Below are 25,711 nucleotides of genomic sequence, written 5' to 3'. Positions count from 1 at the left end.
CAAAATATTCTCGTATGAATGATTATTATCGTGAATTGGTCCTTTGATATGGAACAAGGTCACGAAGACAGGATGATGGGGTCGCACCTTGAGGCCGTGTAGCTGCATGCAACGTTAGATGTTCGATCTTGGAATATCTGATGACGATGATGGTGATGCTAACTCGCTAGACTCATTTAGCCTTTGTGGTTTCTTGGGTTTGGCATATATATATGTATAGTTATATGAGTGATATGAAAGACGGGAATAGGAAGCGTGGTATAAGATTATATTCACAATAATGGAAGGATATGCCTTACATATAAATATTAGTTATGGAATATGTTTCCACTGCATACAAATGGAGTTGATTGCTCGGGATGCTATCGATATGTTGTTGGGGTGAGAGTTTAGACTCACTGAGTAAAGTAGTTACTCATGAGTCATTTATGGTGCAGGTAACCATTAGACGGGAAACCTTCTGAGACGAAACGACACCAACACCAACAGAGCTCGCTTAAGAGATTCCTCACGAAGTTTCTTCTCCCATAAGTCTCCAGAAACTCCATTGTTGATCCACCTAAATACAGAAAGAAAGAAGAAGATGAGATGAACGCTCGTAATCCGAAGATTGCCATGGTTGAAGAAGAGCTCAACAATCAGTCTTAGTTTTAGTTTCTTTGTTACCAGCCCAATTACACCAATTCCAAACCCAACACTCAAAATACAAATAACCAATTTAGAAGCCCAAAAATATATCGTACAAGCCCAATCATGAAGAATCAGAAAAAAGCAACAAATCTTCTATAGAGTTGGACACGTGACGAATTCTTCCTCCCCTATTTAAATGATGTGGCAGTAAGAGAAAAAAGAAAAAGTCTACTCTATATAATAAGATTATCTACTATAAGAGAAATTTAATCAATTTTGTAAAAAATATGATAAGATTTTTCTGGGTTTTTTCTAAGTCAACTTGTTCATTGGTTAATAATGGGTTTGTGGATTTTATCGGATTTAAATTAATAAATTTTCATTAAATCTGAATTTTGTAGAACTACATATCAATTGATAAATTTTTTGATAGAATACTACATGAAGAACATAAACCAGTCCAGATTATATACGGCCACCGAGTTTACCGGTTTGACTGTGGGTCTGGATCAGATATAAAATACTGCTTATATCTTATTTCATCAATAAACCATATATATACCCCACTAAAAGGAGTTAAATCATTTGTAAAAATAGAATGTTTTCTTTGCACCAATTAAATGTAGATGCATTATTAGTCCTCAACGTTCGGTTCGAGTATTGTTTTGGGTGTTTTGGTTCTATAAATTTAGGAACCGTTCAGGTATTTACAAAGTTTGTTTGGTTTGGTTTCAGTTAGGTTATTTTGTTCTTTTTGTTCGGTTCAGCAGCTAAGTTGGGAACCAGTTAATATGTAAAAAAATATGGGTCCAATTCATTTATGGTTTGATTCTTATATTCGGGTAATTACAGATTTATAGTTAAATTATTGGATAATTTGAGATTTTCAGTTTAAATTATTAGGATAATTTGGTTTACTAAGTAATTGAGTTTATAAATAGTATTTTTATGATATTTGATTCTTTAGAAATTAAATATAATTAATATTTTTAAGTAAATAATTTGTATTTGAAAAATTAATGCATCCATTTGGTTTTCGGTTCGGTTTCAAGTTTTTGGATTTAGAAATATATGATTTGCGGTCATTTATGAATTCATTTCAATTTTTGTTTCGTTTTTTTTTTCAGTTTGGTATGGTTCGGTTCATGGTCCCAAATAAGTGTTCCTAAATCAATAAACTACATATAGAGAAATTCATTAAAAATTTATTAAACTTTGGAAACAAACCGGGCCTTCAAAAACTAGTACGTTATTATAATTAGAAAGAGGAATTAAACAACTAAAACTAATTTATTATGCCAACTTCTTATTCTGAAAATCAGGCTAGAGATCCTCTACTTTCACATGGTAGTTTCTTAGAGAGCCTTGAGGATATCCTCGGCGCTAGAAACCGTGAACTCGCCACCTGTTTCAATGTTGGCGACAGTCACCTTGAGGTTATCGAGCAACATAGCAAATCTCCTTGTCCTAATACCAAGACCTTTGTCCTTAAGGTCAAGCTCCAGTCCGAGGAGCTTTGTGTATTCTCCTGAGCCGTCTGAGACAAACTTGACATGCTTGTTCTCTGGGAATGTCTTTCCCCATGCTTTCATCACATACGGATCATTCACTGCAACAAAATCCATGCAAATGATGTCTTATAAATTCTTAGCAACCAAAACAAACTTTACATAGATTTCACAGATTCGATACCCAAGAACCGACATGACATAGAAACATATCTAATACTTACTGCCATAGTAAACGACATGACATAGAAACATATCTAATACTTACTGCCATAGCATATTATCTCATTAACACCCTTTGCTTTCAGCTGGTCCGCTTTCTCAATGAAACTAGGCACATGCTGCAAGCTAATTCACGGAAAAGGGAAAGATAAATAATTAAGAAAATCGAAACAGGATGAATTAGCTTAGATCCATTAACTACAATGAAAAGGGAATGTCTGTAGAATTTTACCTGCAGGCGGAAGTGAAAGCACCGGGGACACCAAAGAGAATGACCTTCTTACCAGCCAAGAGAGAGTGAACGGTGACCGTCTGGAGCTGATCGTTCTCGTCAAAGAGGAAAATTTTTCCGTCTGGTAAAACACTACCGACAGCAATCGGAGCCATGAAGGAGATCGGTGTCTAAAGGAGCAAATGGATTTGAACAAAAAAATGTTAGTACACAAAGAAAAGAGGAAATGAAAGAGTCTATAGAGATGGGCTTCAAGGAGATGAATATATATATAGGGGGTTAGAACAATTTTTCGGTTCTTTTCATAAGTTCACTTTAATATAATTATTAATTGATTTATAAAACTGTATTGACTGCGGTTTTTTAGCCGTAAAAACTGACAAACTTACCAGAAAGTAAACATTTTCTAAAATTAGATTTTTATGAAATGTTTTTATTAAATTTCGGAAATCGTTTTAAATATTTTAAAGTTTTCCAAGATTCCTAAGGAGGGGTTAGTGGGAGATTGATTTTTAAAGAGTTGAGAATTTAAAGATTCTAGTGTTATTGGTAACATCTTATTATATATTAAAACAGAAGTCGCAACTTTGATTTATGTGTGATTTTTTAAAAAATGGATCCAGACTTATTTCTATAAAGTCATGTTACATTTAATCTCTAATCTTATCATTTAAATTTTGGATCTACCATAAATTTTTATTGGGCTATCAATAATTGGATTTAAAGAATAGATGATCCATTGGATTAATAGATAGTATAAATTAAATAGATATAATTTAATGTTGTAATACTATACCTCCATATGTTAAATATTTAAATATTTGTCGATATTTTCTTTTAAAATTATAAAGTTTTTTTTTAAATAACAAAAATTATAGTATCTAACAATGATTAATCTTTACTACCTTAAACCAATGAAAACAAATTTTAAACTATATAGTTTATTTCAAAAATTAAACAAAAACCAAATGTTTAATTATTTACTCGATCATATATATCTATGAAGAGAAAAGTTTAATTTTTTAAAAACTTTCTAAATTTGTGAAATGTTACAATATCTTTGAATATGACAATAAAACAATATTTTACTAATTTTATATATATATAGTTACAATTTTAATATTTAATGTTGTAATAGACCTCCATATGTTAAATATTTAAATATTTGTCGATATTATCTTTTAAAATTATAAAGATTTTTTTTTTAAATAACAAAAATCATATTATCTAACAATGATTAATCTTTACTACCTTAAACCAATGAAAACAAATTTTAAACTATATAGTTTATTTTAAAAATTAAACAAAAACTAAATGTTTAATTATTTACTCGATAATATAAATCTATGAAGCGAAAAGTTTAATTTTTTAAAAACTTTCTAAATTTGTGAAATGTTACAATATTTTTGAATATGAAAATAAAACAATATTTTACTAATCTTTATATATATAGTTACGATTTTAATAATGAAATAATAATCCGAAAATATATATATATATATATATATATATATATATATATAAGAAGACACAAATACATAATATGAAAGTTTAAAACAACCTATCCAATGAAAAAAATATACCGTAAACTTATTATGTTTTAAAAATTGATAGACATATATGTTATAATATATACCAATTTAGAATTGAAAACTAAATATTTATATAAAAATAAATGAAAACAAAAATCCGCGCGGTTGCGCGGGTCGAGATCTAGTGATTCATAAAGTTCTAAAAAGTTTGGTGTTATTGGTGTGGTGGTTTTACAATTCCATATAAATCTTTTGTTATTCAAAAAGTTAAGTATTTTTAGATTTTGTAATTCTATTAAACTATGGTGTTATTGGAACAATGATTCATTACATTTTAACTCATAACTTTCAAAATACTAGAGTTAACCCATGTATTCCCAAAAGTTGAGATGACAAAATCAATATCTATTTATCAAACATGCAAATATGATACGTGAGAAGCATTATCAATTCCATATAATCTCTTTTATCAAACATGCATATATATGACTATGAAATAGATTCCATGAACAGTCACACTACAACACATCAAAATGATAAACCCAGAATTTTTATCCATAGAAAAACTATGAAAGAGATTCCACAGTCAGACAGCACATCAAAATGATAAATCCAGAAAATAACACCATCGCAAATGAAAATGAGTTATAAATAGTTGTGAGTAGGCTATAATGATTTTTTTGAATTCCATTAAAACCTTGGTTTCCTCTGAATTCCATAGGCTATGAGCTGATTTTTTCTCTTTATCACCCATTGCAATCTTATGTGAAGTTAATCAATATTAGTAAGAACATACACACAAAAATATTTATCACAAACAAACAGGTAAACATCAAGGTTCTTGCTACTAGTCTATGAAAATAAAATAATGAAACCAAACGTAAACTTGAAAGCAACAGATATAACAATCAAACCATTTTAATACATGATATAATGAAAAACAGAGAAATAGATCATAAAAAAAGAGATAAGAAAAGTGAGAACCAGAGACTTGTATTATCTTGTGAGCTTTGATGATGAATAAAAAGCAAAGAACAATTCTAGGACCCTCCTTTTCTTTATACACAATTAAACATACCTTATTTTGAATATATTATATGGAAAATAGATAAACAATAATTGACAAAAGTTAACATAAATCACAATAAGTCATCGCCAATCAAACCAAAAGAATATATGGATTCTATAAATATATGAAGACATATTGACAGAATCAATGAAAATATTTAGAGAATTAAAATCCACTAACCCCCCCTCCCCCCCCCACCAAAAAATTACTTTTGGTGTTTTTTAGGTTGGGGGGGGAGGGGGAGGGAAAGAATTGTTGCTTTTCCACGATTCCCAAATTTCCAACACTATTTGTTTTTATGTCAAATTTATGTTATTCATGTAACAAATTATAAATATTTTTTAATTTAGCTATTGTATATTATAAAAATGGATTATTTATTTTGTACCTGAATATTTTTAAAATTTATAAATTTAGAATGATATTTAGGAGTTAATCATGCATAGGATCTACGTGATCTATATATTTGGAAAATAATAATGACAAAGTAGTTTATCTAGATGAGAATAAAGTACTAATCATGTAAGACCCGATCCCGGCCGACTAGGCTGCGGTCGATGCCTTACGTCGCTCGGTCTATACACTGACCGAACCTCTAAATATTTTGCCCTTTATTTAAAAATATCGCCCATAGGCGAGGGCTAACTCAGATCTTAGCTCAAGACTACCTTAGTCATTCCCTAGCTTAGATCATTTCAACTTATGCACAGCGGAATAACATCTATCATCCATTGGACTAAATCCAGTCTAACACTTGTCTGGTCAGATCACCTCAGCTACTGGTCAGTAAACACAACTGCCAGCTAGCTCCAAGGTCGATCCTGAACCTAGACCAAGTCATACAATCAGAGGTTTCATTCCCCTAAGCCATTCTATCTAGATCTATGCAACATTGACATATCATACCTTTGCCACATTCCCAGAGCTTGTTAGCTCATTGTCCCAGCTGACTTAGCTGTCTTAGCTAGCTCACCCAGCTAGTTGAGCTGAACCACTTCACTTGAGGTTTGCTGCTCCGTTCCAGCTGATCGAGCTGCGAGGTAGCTTTGCCCAGCTCCCCGTCCACTCGTCCAACTCCCTTATACCTGCATAAACTCTTCCCTTGGGTACTTAGTCATTCAGCCAACCCTCCCCACAGACTAAGTAACCTTTGGGAAGTCTTCAATAGTAACTGATATGCATCTGGCCCTTCATAGCCCATGCATCATCCAATACCCGTACGCTTTGTAGAATATAATACCAAATCCTCTCATGGACTAACCAGATCAAGTCCTCACAAAGACTAACAATGCCCATCAGATCCTAAGTCAATCAACCAACCACCCCACATGATTCAGAACTGATGAGTCTTCATACTTCCTAATCAGTCATGGAACTATGTGCCACTGAACCTGATTAGTGTTGCTCTTACAACCGGTGCATCCTTTGATCAATCAGATCAGACACCTTGATCTAACCTCCAAGGATCAGGTCGTCCATCCTTGCCCATGATCAGATCACACACGGCCTGCCTTGAATAATAACACCCAAGCTTAGTACTTTGGTCCACGCCACCAAGTACTTAGCTGTACTCTTCTTCCTGGCTCTCAGCCAATGCATTGCCCATACCTTACCAACACCAACGTTGATAACCAGCAATTCCTTATGATCAATATCATAAGTGACAATATGTTCCAGCACACAAACATATGATCAGATATCCTAACACAAGGATCTGACCCCAATATGCCCTCAGGTGCAATTTCGACCCCAAGCAAACCTGCTCCAAAAATCAATTAAAATTCATGACAATTCTTGATAAATCATAACTAAGAGAATGGTCCAATCGGATTTCCCAGAACCGGCCTCCAGCCCATAGATCTCGGCCAAGATCAGCCAAACCGGCCCAATGGACCATCTCTAAATCAATCCCTAAAAACTCATTAGGATTCATGATAATTCATGATATATCTTAACTAAGAGAATGGTCAACTCAGAATTCCAAGAACCGATCTCGATCCTATGGATCTCGACCTAGAACAGCCCCACCAGCCACCTTGACCATCTCGAAATCAATCAGATAAAAATCTCCAAATACCATGATAATTCATGATAATTCACCACTAAGAGGATTCCAAAGTCAGATCGCCATAAATCCATCAGGAAGTAGGAGATCCGGACTTAGCTGCCAAACCAAGGCCATGGAGGGTTCTTCTGAACCGGCCAAGCCATGGTTCAGTGCTATTATGTCTAATCATCAATCTCAATCATAAGAAGAAGGGATAATATGATTAATAATCATAAAACAGAGTAAGGTGTAACTGCAGGACCAGATCTGCCCGTAGTGTACCAGACTATGTCCAATGGTCTGCAGTCCCCACCTGTTACCTCATCAGGGGCGTCCATGCTCCTCCTAGCACGCCTTCATCAAACCCTTATCACATACTCCCAGTATTGATAAGATCTAACCATGATTCGTGCCCATCACTCCTTCCATGGAACTTCCATGAAACCAGTTTCTATACTGCATCCATCTTCAAGGCTGTTCATGCCTTTGAGAGTGGAGTCAAGCCTTCCCCCTTCTCTCCTAACCAATTGCGTGTGTTCCCAAGACACAGAGGAAGCCTTAGACATAATCATCCATGATCAATCACCATCCAAAGGTTGTGCATCACTTCCCTCCTTGTTTCCCATGAAACTGCTTTCCACACCAATCTCCCTTTAAGGCTGCATTGGCCCTTGGGAATGGATTCCGGCCAACTCCCTCCTTTCCTTACCATTTGCGTGTGTTCACAGGCTCCAGATAAGGCTTTGGGTGTTGTTAACAATGATCAAAACCGTTCACAGGGTCGTTCTCAACTTCCCCCTTGATCTGCCCCAAAACTGTCTCTTTATGGCCTTCACACCACCATGGGTCTTGGATTGGAAATCCGACTAACTCTCTGTATTTTTCTCTAGATTCTCTGTGTTTCAGGGTGTAGAAGGAAGCCCTGGCGTGCCTGCAAAGGCACAGACTTGCCTTCCATATATAGGAGAAGGGGTGGTTACTTCTTAACCATTGCATCCCTTGGGTATCATTTCTAGCTATTGATTTAATCAATGGTACAGATTGCACCCTTTCGCCTATGGCAGTTACCACATGCCCTGGAACTGCCAAACCACTCCTGGACATGTCCAAAACTATCCCACACCAGCTGCCCATGCCCCTGGCTCAATCCCAAGAGCCTACTAGCCCATCGGCACACACGGGTCACCCACATGGCCCGACCACTGTCCAGACCCGGCCCAACTGCTCAACACCTGAACAATCAATCCAGCTGAGTTGAGCTGATCCCCAGCTGATCAAGCTAAGTGAGGTAGACCATCCAGCTCAGGGAGCTGACCTATACTTCAGTGAGCTACACCGAGCTGCACTTCACTTCACCTAGCTGGTCGAGCTTGCTTACTGCATCGCCCAGCTGTTATACACTGTGTCCAGCTTGCTTCCTTTATCTTCTTCAATCCTTCTAAGTCCCTTGGTCAATTTCCAGACCTAGACTTAGTTTTCCCATGATCCATTCTGATCACTCACTTCATCGAGCTTCACCTGGATCTTGTCCAGCTACCAGCTCGCTTGTCCAGCTCCTTTGAGCTTGTCTCCTTCTTGGATTAGCTATGCCTTGGCTTCCTGATGCCCTTAACCTTACCTTCAGGCCATGATATACTTGTCTTTAGGTCATATGACCTGACTGGTGCGTTTTCTCGCACCGCAGTCCGTCTGGACGATCCTATCCAGGATCGGGGACATGACAAGTCTCCCCTACTTACGAAGGATTCGTCCTCGAATCCAGTGGTGTTAACCTCTTGTCTCATGACAAAGGTTCAATCCAAACTCCTTTGTACCCGGAACATGGAGCATGCTCGATTGGTTCTTTCTAAGCAATCCGTTGCATCTCCCACCTTGTTCCTTCTCACTGACCACGTCTTGGTCATCATATACACAACAAGTCTCCCCCTTTGATAGATATTTAACCCAAAATCTTATCAAGTGGTCCATCAAGCACCCATACAAAGACATGACTTGTGTCATTGACCCAATCTCCAGGTTGCGTTCCTAGTAGACACCAAGTCTATGTAGAACACTTCAGTTCCATGACTAGATCAAATTCAGTACATAGGAACATACTGAGTACTCAAGTCTTAGTAGATTCAACCAATCTCCAAGCCACTCGATGCACCAGCCAAGTCCTAGCGAACATGTTCCAATCTTTAGGCTGCTCACTCTACCATGAGTCCTAACAGATTGTTCTGTTCCCTTAAGTCCTTCCTGGACAATAAGGTTTATGATTCCAGCAATTCATCAATTCTGGGTAAAGGGTCCTTGTTCTTCCCAGTCACCCTGTTCAAACCCCTATAATCAATGCACAACCTAAAGCTACCATCATTTTTCTTAACAAATAGGACTGGTGCTCCCCAAGGTGATACACTAGGGCGTATGAACCCCTTCTCAAGCAACTCCTCAAGTTGCTTCTTCAGCTCTGCCATCTGAGCTGGTGCCATTCTATATGGACTTTTAGATAATGGGACCGTTCCAGGTTCCAATTCGTTCCAGGTTCCAATTCAATGATGAATGGGTCAGCCCGATCAGGGGGAATGCCCTGTAGTGCCCCAAACACATCCTGAAATTCCCGAACCAACGGTATACCCTCTGGGTCACAGGCCCCTACAACCTCATCAGTGTAAATGGTAGCCAAAAAGGCCTCACAACCATTTCCAAGCATCCGTTCTACTTGGACTGTTGAAACCACCAAACTACAAGAGGTTGGCTTGATTCCTTGGTACTTAATCGGGGGTCCAAATTCGTTCTCAAGTTGCACCCTTCCCCGGTGACAATCTAGAGTTGCCCGATACTTTCCCAACCAGTCCATGCCCAAGATCACTTCATGTTACTTGAGGGGGACAACAATCAGATCTATAGGCATCGGCCTATCCAAGATCACCACAGGGATGTCCTTAACCAGACCGAGTGAGTTCATAACTTGCCCTCTGGCCGCACTCACTCGTTCAGGACCATCCCATGTTCCATACTGGAACAAACCTTTTCCAATCATACTTGGACTCACAAAACTATGTGTAGCTCCAGTATCAAATAATGTGTTTCCACACCACCGATCATTAAGTACTTAGATGAGTAGTATCTCGGTTTGATCACACATTTGGAAAATGTCCCATACCATTCTCCAAAGCATCACACATATGTGAACGTCCCATACCATTCACAAAAGTGTTTATAGTATACCTCAATCCTCATCATACTAAGATACTTAACATCGTGTTTCCAATTCCTCTTGGAATTGATCCATTCCATTCACTCAATCTTAAGGAATCCTACCTTGACTTACACTGAGTCCAAGCTGATCCATCTGATCACAAGCCTACTCATGTACTAGCCATGTAGCGTCTCCCTTAGACTAACATGAACATTGCATATGCTCACTTGTTTTGAACGGCCACCAAGGAATAACATTTACCTCCAAGAGAGTGCTGCACGTTTCTTTCAACCTAAGCCACTCTCTGGTCCATGTTACTTCCCTTGTCCAGGTCGTCCATACAAAGATCGTGCATTGCGTCCATCATCCAATCCGTCTATTATTCCCAAATAACTAGATAAACTAACCTTTATGTTTTCAGGGTCTTGCCGTGGAAGAGTGTATCTTGGCTAAGCCGGCTCATCTTGGAACCTCCCCGTTCACAAGCATGAATCCCAAACTTACCTCACTCTCACTTGGCTCACCACAACTTAGGTTCTAAGTCATCTCAGTTTTTGGAAATAATTTCGGTTTGGAACTCAACATCTTTGAGCACTGTCCTTAATAGGATCAAACATGCTCTGATACCAACTTGTAAGACCCGATCCCGGCCGACTAGGCCGCGGTCGATGCCTTACGTCGCTCGTCTATACACTGATCGAACCTCTAAAAATTTTGCCCTTTATTTAAAAATATCGCCCATAGGCGAGGGCTAACTCAGATCTTAGCTCAAGACTACCTTAGTCATTCCCTAGCTTAGATCATTTCAACTTATGCACAGCGGAATAACATCTATCATCCATTGGACTAAATCCAATCTAACACTTGTCTGGTCAGATCACCTCAGCTACTGGTCAGTAAACACAACTGCCAGCTAGCTCCAAGGTCGATCCTGAACCTAGACCAAGTTATACAATCAGAGGTTTCGTTCCCCTAAGCCATTCTATCTTGATCTATGCAACATTGACAGATCATACCTTTGCCACATTCCCAGAGCTTGTTAGCTCATTGTCCCAGCTGACTTAGCTGTCTTAGCTAGCTCACCCAGCTAGTTGAGCTGAACCACTTCACTTGAGGTTTGCTGCTCCGTTCCAGCGGATCGAGCTGCGAGGTAGCTTTGCCCAGCTCCCCGTCCACTCGTCCAACTCCCTTATACCTGCATAAACTCTTCCCTTGGGTACTGAGTCATTCAGCCAACCCTCCCCACCGACTAAGCAACCTTTGGGAAGTCTTCAATAGTAACTGATATGCATCTGGCCCTTCTTAGCCCATGCATCATCCAATACCCGTACACTTTGTAGAATATAATACCAAGTCCTCTCATGGACTAACCAGATCAAGTCCTCACAAAGACTAACAATGCCCATCAGATCCTAAGTCAATCAACCAACCACCCCACATGACTCAGAACTGATGAGTCTTCATACTTCCTAATCAGTCATGGAACCATGTCCCACTGAACCTGATTAGTGTTGCTCTTACCACCGGTGCATCCTTTGATCAATCAGATCAGACACCTTGATCCAACCTCCAGGGATCAGGTCGTCCATCCTTGCCCATGATCAGATCACACACGGCCTGCCTTGAATAATAACACCCAAGCTTAGTACTTTGGTCCACGCCACCAAGTACTTAGCTGTACTCTTCTTCCTGGCTCTCAGCCAATGCATTGCCCATACCTTACCAACACCAACGTTGATAACCAGCAATTCCTTATGATCAATATCATAAGTGACAATGTGTTCCAGCACACAAACATATGATCAGATATCCTAACACAAGGATCTGACCCCAATATGCCCTCATGTGCATTTTCGACCCCAAGCAAACCTGCTCCAAAAATCAATTAAAATTCATGACAATTCATGATAAATCATAACTAAGAGAATGGTCCAATCGGATTTCCCAGAACCGGCCTCCAGCCCATAGATCTCGGCCAAGATCAGCCAAACCGGCCCAAGGGACCATCTCTAAATCAATCCCTAATAACTCATTAGGATTCATGATAATTCATGATAAATCTTAACTAAGAGAATGGTCAAGTCAGAATTCCAAGAACTGATCTCGATCCTATGGATCTCGACCTAGAACAGCCCCACCAGCCACCTTGACCATCTCGAAATCAATCGGATAAAAATCTCCAAATACCATGATAATTCACCACTAAGAGGATTCCAAAGTCAGATCGCCATAAATCCATCAGGAAGTAGGAGATCCGGACTTAGCTGCCAAACCAAGGCCATGGAGGGTTCTTCTGAACCGGCCAAGCCATGGTTCAGTGCTACTATGTCTAATCATCAATCTCAATCATAAGAAGAAGGGATAATATGATTAATAATCATAAAACAGAGTAAGGTGTAACTGCGGGACCAGATATGCCCATAGTGTACCAGACTATGTCCAATGGTCTGCAGTCCCCACCTGTTACCTCATCAGGGGCGTCAATGCTCCTCCTAGCACGCCTTTATCAAACCCTTACCACATACTCCCAGTATTGATAAGATCTAACCATGATTCGTGCCCATCACTCCTTCCATGGAACTTCCATGAAACCAGTTTCTATACTACATCCATCTTCAAGGCTGTTCATGCCTTTTAGAGTGGAGTCAAGCCTTCCCCCTTCTCTCCTAACCAATTGCATGTGTTCCCAAGACACAGAGGAAGCCTTAGACATGATCATCCATGATCAATCACCATCCAAAGGTCGTGCATCACTTCCCTCTTTGTTTCCCATGAAACTGCTTTCCACACCAATCTCCCTTTAAGGCTGCATTAGCCCTTGGGAATGGATTCCGGCCAACTCCCTCCTTTCCTCACCATTTACGTGTGTTCACAGGCTCCAGATAAGGCTTTGAGTGTTGTTAACAATGATCAAAACCGTTCACAGGGTCGTTCTCAACTTCCCCCTTGATCTGCCCCAAAACTGTCTCTTTATGGCCTTCACACCACCATGGGTCTTGGATTGGAAATCCAACCAACTCTCTGTATTTTTCTCTGGATTCTTTGTGTTTCAGGGTGTAGAAGGAACCCCTGGCGTGCCTGCAAAGGCCCGGACTTGCCTTCCATATATAGGAGAAGGGGTGGTTACTTCTTAACCATTGCATCCCTTCGGTATCATTTCTGGCCATTGATTTAATCAATGGTACAGATTGCACCCTTTCGCCTATGGCAGTTACCACACGCCCTGGAACTGCCAAACCACTCCTGGACATGTCCAAAACTATCCCACATGGGCTGCCCATGCCCCTGGCTCAATCCCAAGAGCCCACTAGCCCATCGGCACACACGGGTGACCCACATGGCCCGTCCACTGTCCAGACCCGGCCCAACTGCCCAACACCTGAACACTCAATCCAGCTGAGTTGAGCTGATCCCCAGCTGATCCAGCTGAGTGAGCTAGACCATCCAGCTCAGGGAGCTGACCTATACTTCAGTGAGCTACACCGAGCTGCACTACACTTCACCTAGCTGGTCGAGCTTGCTTACTGCATCGCCCAGCTGTTATACACTGTGTCCAGCTTGATTCCTTTATCTTCTTCAATCCTTCTAAGTCCCTTGGTCAATTTCCCGACCTAGACTTAGTTTTCCCATGATCCATTCTGATCACTCACTTCATCGAGCTTCACCTGGATCTTGTCCGGCTACCAGCTCGCTTGTCCAGCTACCAGCTCGCTTGTCCAGCTCCTTTGAGCTTGTCTCCTTCTTGGATTAGCTATGCCTTAGCTTCCTGGTGCCCTTAACCTTACCTTCACGCCATGATATACTTGTCTTTAGGTCATATGACCTGACTGGTGCGTTTCCTCGCACCGCTGTCCGTCCGGACGATCCTATCCAGGATCGGGGATATGATAAATCATGTTTTATATTTATATGGCAATATATGTTTAATTATAGCGAAATATATGGCAAGATAATAATGTACTAATATGTTTTGGATTTATATGGTAATATAGTTTTAATTAAAACGAAATATATGTGAGAGAATCATGTTTTGGATTTGTATGGCAAGATAATAGATATTATTCGTGGAAGCAGATCCGACTACGGAGGGATAAAGTCAGCTGGAGTCGTGTGATTTGGTTTACGCAACCCGTGCAAAGATACTCATTTTTTTTTTTTGAAATGTTAAATTTATTTATCAACAAAGAAAAAAAAGTGTTTACAATACGTAAAAGTTTTGAAAGATTTGGTAAAGTCAAAACATTAAGCTGAGGAGCAAAGAGGCTTATAGCGCTAAGTGGTTCTTCCCATCCACTCGATCATCATGGTACCATAGAATGCCCCATTCTTGTGACACAAGGAGGAGACTCTGTTCCTGATCAGCTTATCTATGCGACGAGTAAGCTCTTGAACCGTGCGAGAGATATTGTTGTGTTTTTGACTGTTACGTTCTCCCCAAACAGTGCGGAGAACAGCTTGGAATGAGAGACGAAGAAGACAAGTAACAGTGGCTGATCGTCGGCGAGAGAGAAGCATCGTGATGATGATGTTCCAGTCTGGGTTCGGTCGCGGCAGCAATGAACCAGTTGTCTCTGTCTAGACCGTATATGTATATGGGCATGCGAAAAACAGATGATCTCGCGTTTCCTGTGGCTCACCACAGCGGCGGCAGTGTTAGTGTTCTTCCCAAGCTTGGGTACGATCACCTGTAGAGAGAAGGTTTCGAACTGTGAGCCACGCAATGAAAGAAAAACGAGGTATGGCTTGTGGGAACCAAACTAGCTCGTTCCATATCACTGTAGGGCTTCTCATTCGCACTTGATCCCATGTTCTAGATGAAGAAAACCAGGTCTTGTAATCGTCTTCCCCGTGTCGCCATAGCAGTCTATCGCTTTCTGCATCCGCTACCGGAGCCGGAACATCGTGGATGCGAGCTATCATCGCCCGTAGGTGATAGCTGCGACATCATCGAATGCTCCATTGTCCAGACGTGGTTGCGTCAGCGACAGTTGCATAGCGAGTATTACCGACGGTCTGTGTACCTGAGTCACCTGCCACGTCAAGCAACTTTCCCATGTCCAACCAATTGTCAACCCAGAATAAAGTGTCAAACCTGATACTCTTTTATTACTTAGCTCGCGATAAGAAACATGTTATCTACTGGTGATAGAACGAGAACTTGGGGTTTAGTACATGGGTGTATGCTATGTGGAGAGCTAAATGAAACAAGAGATCACCTTTTCTTTGCATGCCCTTACTTGTACACAGTTTGGGAATCACTGGCTAGAAACCTATTGGGCAGACATATCAATCCGGATTGGGAGCAGTCGCTTGGATATCTGCAGCGAATGGGGCGCATTGGTATGGATGCCATTTCGGCAAAATTATTGTTCCAGACTGTTGTTTATCACCTGTGGAGTGAGAGGAATGCTCGGTGCCATCATCAAGCCTGGTCGAACTCGGACCAGTTGCGTCGCCTGATTGATAAAGCAATGAGGAATAGAATTTTCTCACTTAAGTATCATCACCCGCACAAGCTCGCTGGTCTCTTACAGCGCTGGCTGCAGCTCAGCTCCTAGGAGACTAATGATTCTTTACATTCTTTATAGAGGTCGCACATAGTCGGATTGAGTTGTAAATAACCTTTTGATTTAATTGATCAATAAATATGAAATTTCATAAAAAAATAAATATTATTCATGTATGTGTTATATATAAATAGATAATCCCCCTATATATTAATTGAGAAGTTAGTGATTTATGCTGACGTGTCTCTTATAGGAAGGTTTTCCAAATAATTTTTATAATTTGATTGGTTGATGGTTTTTAATTTTTTATTTATTTAATTTAAGTTTTTAAAAGGAAACAAACCCTAAAATTACCTAATCTAATATATGTTTCCAAACATACAATTAAACATCTTAAATATAGGTGACTTAGTATAATTTATTTATAGAAACAATTAAATATCATAGATTACATTATATAAATTGATAATATACATTTAAATACATATGATACTGCAGAAACAATTATAAAAATGGTTTTTAATATATTTATATTTGTTGTGAATACAATAAATCATAGATTACAGAAAACTAATTAATGTAAACCTAATAATATTAATTAAACTCACTCATTCACTATATATATATTATAAAATGATTCAAATGAATTCAAAACAGTCAAATATATAATTTTAAAATATTCTCATCATTTTCTAATGACAATGTGATATCATAGATAAGTTATCACTTTTAGAAATGATTAAAATATTTTTATATTTTAAAACATAAAAATTATATGGTAAGTCATTTAAAATTATATTAATCAAGAAATGTTATTTAATTAATCTATTAATATAAACTGATGAATTAAAATTATTATATGGTAAGTCACTTAAAATTATATTATATGATAATTCATTTAATTATTATGTAGTAAGTTATTTAAAATTAAATTAATCAAATTTTTTTCACAGGCATTAATTAAGTCACTTTAGTAATTAAACTCATTCATTCACTCTATATATATTATAAAATGTTTCAAATGAAGGCAAAACAGTTAAATATATAATTTTAAAAAAATCTCATCATTTTTCAATGACAATGTGATATCATAGATAAGTTATCATTTTTATAAATGATTAAAATATTTTTATATTTTAAAACATAAAAATGATATGGTAAGTCATTTAAAATTATATTAATCAAGAAATATTATTTAATTAATCTATTAATATAAACAGATGAATTAAAATTATTATATGGTAAGTCACTTAAAATTATATTATATGATAATTCATTTAATTATTATATAGTAAGTCATTTAAAATTAAATTAATCGAATTATTTTTCACATGCATTTCCTAGAGTTAATACTCTACTAATATAATTTATAAAGCTTTGATTATAATAAAATTTGCGTTCTTGTTTTGAATAGTAAAAAAATAAATGAGACATAAATAAAAAACAGGAGGGAAAAATAATAAAATATGTTTGTTGTGTTTTTGGTTAAATGTATTTAATTTTATTTATTTGTTGAGATGCATGTGTTTTTTTTGTTACTATAAATGTGAACTAATTAGTTTTAGAGAAAAAGACAAAAATAGCACTAAATCAAGTTTATGTTCCCAAACTAGTACTCAAGGTCAAAAGTCACAAAAATAGCACTTAATGTTTTATCAAAAGTCACAAACTTAGGGTTTAGAGTTAAAGGGTGGGGTTTAGGATTTAGGGTTTAGGGTTTAGGGTTTAGGGTTTAGATTTTAGGGTTTAGGGTTTAGGGTTTAGATTTTAGGGTTTAGAGTTTAGGGTTTAGGGTTTAGAGTTTAGGGTTAGGGTTTATGGTTTAGGGTTTAGGGTTTAGAGTTTAGGGTTTAGGGTTTAGAGTTTAGGGTTTAGGGTTTAGAGTTGAGAAATGAGGTTTTGGGGATAAGATTTTAAATTTTGAAAAATAAAAAAATTAAAATTTTCAAAGGATAAACTTAAAAAGGTGCTATTTTGGTCATTTTAGTTTTGAGTGCTATTTTTGTGATATAAACTTAGAAAGATGCTATTTTGGAGATTTGCCCTTAGTTTTATGTGTTTTTAAAACATTGTGATAAATTGAATAAGAAAGATCAATAAAAATGACATGTTCTACAGTCAAAAATATAAATTATAATGTAAATTAAAAGTAGAATAAATTATTTAAAAATAATGAGATGAATATTTTGCGGTATAATAAACTTTTAAAATTTACGATAGTAAAACTTTAACAAATTTTAGACAAATAAAAAGATTTTATTTTGACATAATATTGGATCTTGCATTAATATTAAGTATGTATGCCTAAACTAACAACATTTCGTTATTTAATTTTTTTTAAAAAAAAATTTCTTATTAATTAATCAGATTTAATGAAAATAGGTTTGTTCTAAAGGAAGAAATGGTTTGTTTAACCCATTTAATTTTTATATGAAGCACTAAATAAAAAATGAGTGAGAAAGTGTGATTTGTGATTTGACAAAATTATGAGGGAAATTACTTAGACTACCATTTTCCTAATACATGTTTTTATATTTACATTAATCAAATTTATCATTGGTTTTAAAGAGATAAATCATACTAGTTGAGAAGTCACTTTAATGATTTTTTGTTATGTATTGTTAATAGTTTAAGTTAAAAAAAAATAGTTATAATTTGATTGGTTGTTGATGTTTATTTGTTATTTAAATTATATCTAAAAATAAAAGGTAACTATAGAACGAATTAATATAAATTACCAAATAACACAAGTAATATTACAAATAATGATTTATGGTAACTAATTGTAGAATTGGAGAAATAATATATATGTTTATCAATTTCTTTTTCTTTATCAATTATTTATATATAATTAAATAAAATACTTTAACTTTTTTTTATTGAAAGAAATTTAATGGTTATATATTATTATATAAAAGAATTAGATTTGTAGGTAAAGAATCATTAGAACTTTTTTATGTTTTCAAAAGTCCACACAAAAACGTTTACAAAATATCTTTATGATAAAAACATCTGATCATTGTATTGGTCCTACACAAAAAAAAACTCTTTTTTATTTCTTCAAAAGTAGAGTATTCCTGGTTTTTTCACGTATTAAAATAAAATATAAAATAATTCTATAACCAATTATCTGAATTAATTAACTTATTCTTTTTCTGTAGGAGAAATATTTGTAATGACTAAGGTTTACGTTGTTGAACTATTTTAAATCTCACAGATCTTTTGAAAAGATATACTGAAATTTTTGATTATCCAACTATCTGAAATTAAAAATTTAAATATAAATTATTATTCAAAAATTATAACAATGTAAACATAATATATATTTCTTCAAATAATATAATTACCCGCAAAATTGTGGGCAAACACCTAGTATTTAATTAAAAAGAGTGGTATTAGATGATAATTATTGAGAAAAACTTAGGGCTAAATACAAAATGCACTCCTGTTTAATATATAAGATTGATTAAAAATAATTTGTGTAAGAAATACTATGTTTTCGATCTGTTTGATTGGTAGAATCCATGTTCGGAAACTCGCTACGCGCTATCCGTTCGGCGACCTGGGCCTAGCGAGTTATCGAAAAATCGGAAATAAATCGGGGAGTACTCGGGGATTTATTTTAGGGCTATTATTAAATTTCAGGTCATATATAATATATTTTGATAAGATAGCAAACAAGATAAAGTGGTCCAGTGGGTTTTGTTGTACTTCGTTCACATACATGACCCGGGTTTGAAGCTCTCGCTTGCATATTTTGTGTGCGTTCACTTTCGTTAAAAAGGGCAAAAGTGTAATATACTCTTCGTCTTCCTCGACCTAAAACCATAATCTACAGCCGCCTCTCTGGTTTTTTCAACAAAGTTCTTTTTTTTGGTGATTTCTTTCCTCTGTGCTTCTTTCTTAGATTTTGTTAAAGAGATATGATAGATCTATGATAAAAATATTGATTTTGATCTTTAAAAAGGTAGAGTTTTGTCTTTCCCGAGTTCTTGTCCGATTATAGTAAAATCGAAACGGAGCACTGCCGCGGAGCGATTTCTCGCATCGGTCAAACCGGCCGAGTTTTAGAACATGGGGTAGAATTACTTGTAGATTTATTACTATAAAATTTTAGCTGAGCACGAATAGTAGTTCTATAATTTTAGCTTGTGAATATAATTTTTTTAATCGAACGGCTATTCTAGTCTCAGATAATCAAATCAAATCAGAATAGAACAACTAATAAAAGAAATATCCCTATAAAACAGATTTAGCTTAAAAATCTGCCGGTAAATTATCGCCCCATGTAAGATAATCAATAGACAGCTCATGAAAACTTATATTCAGTCTTGCAAACTCTTTGAGCTCTATTGATAAGTCTAGCCAATCTTCCGGACACTAAATTAGCTTTATCTAATCCTTGCATTCAGATCTAAAATGTTGACATTTAATTTCGAGTATCAAGTCACGCATTCCATTTCCCATAAAAGAGTTTTCACTTCCGCATGTAGTGAAGAGATTCTATTATCCAGGTTTAATTTCTGGTTCCTAGAAGTTGAATGTTCCCTTAAGCCTTTAAAATACATCCACAACTAGTATAGTGTAAATCCTGGCTCCAAAACCATCAACCAACTAGATATTTTGCAAGAATATGGCTTGTGTTGGTTGAGTGTCTTATTTGGGAGTCAATGTTCTTGAATCTGTAGAATTTTCCTTGTGCCATGCCATGCCATTCATTCTTCTTTAGTGTTCTAACTATCTCCAAAAAGTCTTTGTTGATTCTTCTAAATAATTTGTCATTTTTAGTCTTCCAAATAAACAAGGTTATCTATGGGTAAGGATCTATACCTTCTTCTAAATCTTGAAGATCCCTTTTCTTTCTGATAGGTAATCTAAATTAGTGTACCCACTAGATATTAAAAAAAAATTGAAGGACATGATGGTGTTTTCGATAAAGCCCATGTTTGAATGGTCGGAGAGCATTCAAAAATCGCATGGTTAATAGATTCGTTATGGCTCCACATCTAAGACAGTGATTAGCATATCGAATAAGCGATGGTTGAGATTCTACATAACCACCAAGAAACTAGTTATAATCTACCATATAAAATGACATATCTTATGTGGTGCTTTTATCTTCCAGGTAAAGGATGAAACTTACTTACACTTGCCCAAGTATGCATAATTACATATTCTTTATTGAGGATATTCCTTGACACCCAATATCAAATTTTGAATGTATATTGATCATTTTCATGTAGCTCCAACAATAAACATCCCGATGTCTTGACTGGCTCACTGCCAAACTTTGAATCAAAAGGATATTCTCCGATTCCACTAAGGCTGGCAGCATTTCATCATTCCATCATTTTTTCTTACAGTGAAAGAAATCACTTACTTACATCATAGGATGAACGACAGGCACTATAGGATGAGCTGGTCTTGCTAGTGTTGTTGGGAACCATGGATCCTCACAAACTCTAACCTTATTGGTTTATTAAACTTCCTGTCTGATCCAAAGTGTTAAAAATAGTCTTGCTAATGCAAGTCTCGTCCAAACATAAGATTTATTATCACAAAGACCTGATCGCAAAGGTGAGTTAAGCATGTAATACTTTTCTAAAAGTACCCGAGTTAGAAGAGATTCCTGATATTGTATTAGTCCCCACAATTGTTTTTCAAGCAATGCTAGTTTAAATTCATGGATGATACTGAATTCATCCTCCTTAGGACAACACTTCTTTCCTATTTGGCCTAGTGGATTTTTTCTTTTAGGCAGATTTTAGCTCCACCGAAAATCTGCAGTGTAACTATTCACAAATATTAAATGTACGCAAAAAATAAGACCTGACATACGTAGAGAGTGCCAAATGCTTGTGAATATGTTAAAATTGTTATAAATCAATTGGTGGATGTCTATAACCGGCCCGGTCCATAACCGGCCCGGTCCATAACCGGCCCATACACTTAGAGAGAGAGACGGCCCAACCCTAGAGAGAGAGACGGCCCAACCCTAGAGAGAGAGAGGCGGCCGCGAGACTTGGAGAGGAGAGAGAGGCGGCTACATAATGAATCGAATTTGGTTGATTGTAAAGAATGAAACCCTAAAATATAATCTCTAAGATGAAAGCCATAGGATATTAGATCAATTCCTAAGCGAGTAAATCGAAGCTCTATAAGTTTGATCCTCAAACCCAAAAAATCTAGATTGATCCATTGATCAATTAAAATCAGAACCTTAAAGGTTTTGAATCTCAAATCAAATCCCTTTGATCTAAGATCAAATTTTTGAAATCCCTAAACCCTAATTCGAAAACTATTGATTAATTAAACTGATTGATTGATTGATTGAGATTGAATTTGATCATCCTGAAATTGAAATTGCTTGTTAATAAAATCGAAACCCTAAAACCCTAATTCTGAAAATCGATTTTGATTGTTTGAAATTGAACATTGATTGGTTGATTTGATCACCTAGAACTATTGTTAGGATTGTTCAAACTCGAATCTGATTGTTTGGCTTGTTTAAACTAAAACCCTAATGACCTAGTTTAGATTATTTTAAAATCGAAATCTGAAACTACATATTAGGTTAAACTGTTCTAGACTTGATCATACTCGTGGCCGTGTGGCCTTGTTGCATTCATACCATAACTTAATCACATTGATTGATTGCAATTACACTTAGAACTTATTCTAGGAATGGTGTTGAATTGAATCAAATAGCCGTGTGGCTTGATCTTTGCTTGGCCGATAGGTTTGCTTGTTTTGATTGCATCATGAACTGATAGAAACAAACCATGTTAGGATTGCAATTACACGACAAACTAAATGCATAAAAACGAACTAGTTTGCATCCACGGCCGTGTGGCTTGCTCATTGGCTGTGAGGCATAGATCTTGGCTGTGAAGGCTTGTTTGATTGTTTGAACATAAAATCCTAATCGTTTAAACATTAAAAACTATTCCTAAAAGATCTAAAAATATTAATCTATAACTTCAGATGTCGAAAATCAACACCTTGATTTCGCTGCCCTAAATCTATCTGGAGACAATTACCTTTAGTGGACGCTCGATGCTAAGATCATCCTGAAATCCAAGGGACTCGGTGAGTGTATCACCGAGAACAATAATGCCAATGAAAAGGATCGTTACAGAGCCATCTTGATCATTCGTCATCATCTAGCTGAGAGTCTCAAGGATCAATACCTAACTATTGAGAATCCACTAGATCTTTGGAATAAATTGAAATCGAGATATGATCACCAGAGAACGGTGATCTTACCAAAAGTTCGGTTTGATTGGACGAACTTGAGGATCCAAGACTATAAGTCTGTGGAAGAATATAACTCTGCACTGTTTAAGATTGTTCCTAAAATGAAACTGTGTGGTGAAAGTATTACGGAACAGGATATGCTTGAGAAAACTTTTTCCACTTTCCATGCAAGCAATGTGCTGTTACAACAACAGTACCGAGAAAAAAGGTTTCAAAACATATGCTAATCTTATTTCGTGTCTCTTGCTCGCTGAGCAGAACAATGAATTACTAATGAGAAACAGTCAGATGAGACTACTTGGATCAGCTCCACTACCTGATGCACACGCTACAGAGGACAATAAAGAGTCCAACCACGTCCAAGGAAACAGCCAGCATGGCCGTGGTCGAGACAAATCGAACGGACGTGGCCGCGGTCAAAGATCCTTTGGGCGCGGGCGAGGAAATGGTCGAAACCATGGACGGGACCGTGGCTCATTTGGACGAGGCCATGGTCGTGGCCGTGGATCTTCTTTCAAACCCCAACACTCGACTAAATCAGAGAAATACGTGTGCCATAGATTTGGAATGAGCAATCATTGGACTAAGACTTGTAGGACTCCCAAGCATCTAGTTGACCTCTATCAAGAGAGCTTGAAAGGGAAGCATCCTGAAGCCCATATGACTTACCAAGATGATGAAAATGACTTCAATCATGAGAAGGACGATCTTATGGATTATGAAACTTCAGATTGTCTAAAAAAAAAACTGAAGATTGATTTCGACATTTGTAATCTAAATTCTATGTTCTTTGTTTTGATGTTTTTCATTTCTATGTTTTTTATTTCTATGAACTTGTTTTATTAAAACTTAATAAAAGGAATGAATGATTTTTAAAACCCCAATATGATTTGCGGGTATGGTACACATTAAGGGCTATGGCCAGATATGTATAAGGGCAAACATTTAGATGTTTTATATTCACCCAGAAAAACCCATTGAGATTATATAGAGATATAAGAATGAATGGTTTCCATATTGAAACAATGGGCGAAGGAAACAAAGAGTTCCTTCAGATATATGTATAAAATCGTCCAAGGCCATAATGAGTCCTAAAAAAACTATACCTGCATTCTCTATTGATCTAGACTATGCCAAGATCAGTATGATAGAGGCAATAATCTTGGTAACCAGAATGGTTTACCCACAAAATTATACACTTTATGGTATGACCGGATTGGCCATCCTGGTCCAAAACATGATGCGAAATTGATATTGGAAAGGGCACAAAGAGTTATCCCATAGAATCTCACGTGTGTAGCAAGAACACAAGGGAAACCCATTAGGCCATGATGTCCCAAAGCACTTAAAGATTATAGTATGTCCATGAGGGGCAGTGAGGACAAATCCACACATGTCCATACTATATATAGCTTGGCTGAATCCTTTTATAAATCTGTATTGGCCATTACCCATAGGTCCAAACTTTCAGTCCAAGGCTTGGGGACACACGAATTTACATGCATCTTAACTAATAAGCATCAGACCATTAAGTGAGCATAGATATTCCCATCTCAAATTTATTACGGGTCATGAGCCAGACATATAACATCTTGAGATATTTGGATAAGCCACCACAAATATATGTGCCGTCTAAGATGGATCCTTGGAAGAGGATGAGGATGAGGATATATGTTGGATATGAATCTCCCACAAATAATGAAGTACCTTGAGCCAAATATGGGTGATCTATTTAGTGGCCAAGAACACGGATTGCAAAGTTTAATGGATCCGACTATCCAACATTAGGGGGAGAAAATAATAAGCTGGTAAGAGAAACATAATGGCATCGACTATCATTGTCTTGGCAAGATCCTCGGACTAAAGAATGTGATATAGACGTCCAAAGATTATACATTTACAAAGCTAGCTAATCAAATGCTAGACACATTTGCTGACCCGAAAAAGAATGACTAAGTCATATATAAACCAGCTTGTAAAGCACCAACTAAATTGATGTCCAAGAGAGACACAGTCAAGTTGCTACAAAGTCTATACAAGATAGACCAATAAGTTCCAAAAGATAAGAATCCTCAGAAACAAAAGAGAAAGGTGCATAGAATGATAAAACAAATCCAAGGTCAAGGAAACCATACCAGACATAGAGATAAGGCCGGCCGGCTCTAAGGTACATGTACCAAACAATGTAGCTTGGGACGCCAAGCTGCAAAGTATTAAATGTCCTGATAATAATGAATCTCAATCGATTATATCATGTCTGGAACATAATGGAACACAATAAGGAATGTCGACATAAGATGATACAAGGTAGCACTTGAATTTATGAATATAAGCGAGGATCATGAACCCACGTCGATATAAGAGTGCGCACTCGTAGAACAGATTGAATGAAAACGTGGGGTTAAATAGTTTAAAGAAGAAATGCGTATTTGACCATATGATTAAGACGCCATATGATGTTAAAACCAGTGGATATATATGGGTCTTGTGAGGAATAGAAATCTTGAGATATAAAGCTAATGTTGC

General features: G+C 36.7%; 1 protein-coding gene across 1 annotated transcript; it reads right to left on the bottom strand.

Annotated features, from left to right (window-relative positions):
* Positions 1 to 1,815: 1,815 nt before the first annotated feature.
* On the bottom strand, positions 1,816 to 2,867 carry LOC106422120 (peroxiredoxin-2B). The gene is made up of 3 exons (XM_013862951.3): positions 2,593 to 2,867; positions 2,407 to 2,486; positions 1,816 to 2,239 (listed from the first exon to the last, which is right to left on the bottom strand). Exons 1-3 carry the CDS (start codon positions 2,745 to 2,747, stop codon positions 1,986 to 1,988), a joined length of 489 nt encoding a protein of 162 aa, XP_013718405.1. The 5' UTR covers positions 2,748 to 2,867; the 3' UTR covers positions 1,816 to 1,985.
* Positions 2,868 to 25,711: the final 22,844 nt, after the last annotated feature.

The sequence above is a fragment of the Brassica napus genome, chromosome C9, assembly GCF_020379485.1.
Source record: "Brassica napus cultivar Da-Ae chromosome C9, Da-Ae, whole genome shotgun sequence".
NCBI classification, from domain to species: domain Eukaryota; kingdom Viridiplantae; phylum Streptophyta; class Magnoliopsida; order Brassicales; family Brassicaceae; genus Brassica; species Brassica napus.
The sequence above is the reverse complement of the archived record's forward strand: the minus strand, read 5'-3'. Positions and strand labels throughout refer to the sequence as shown.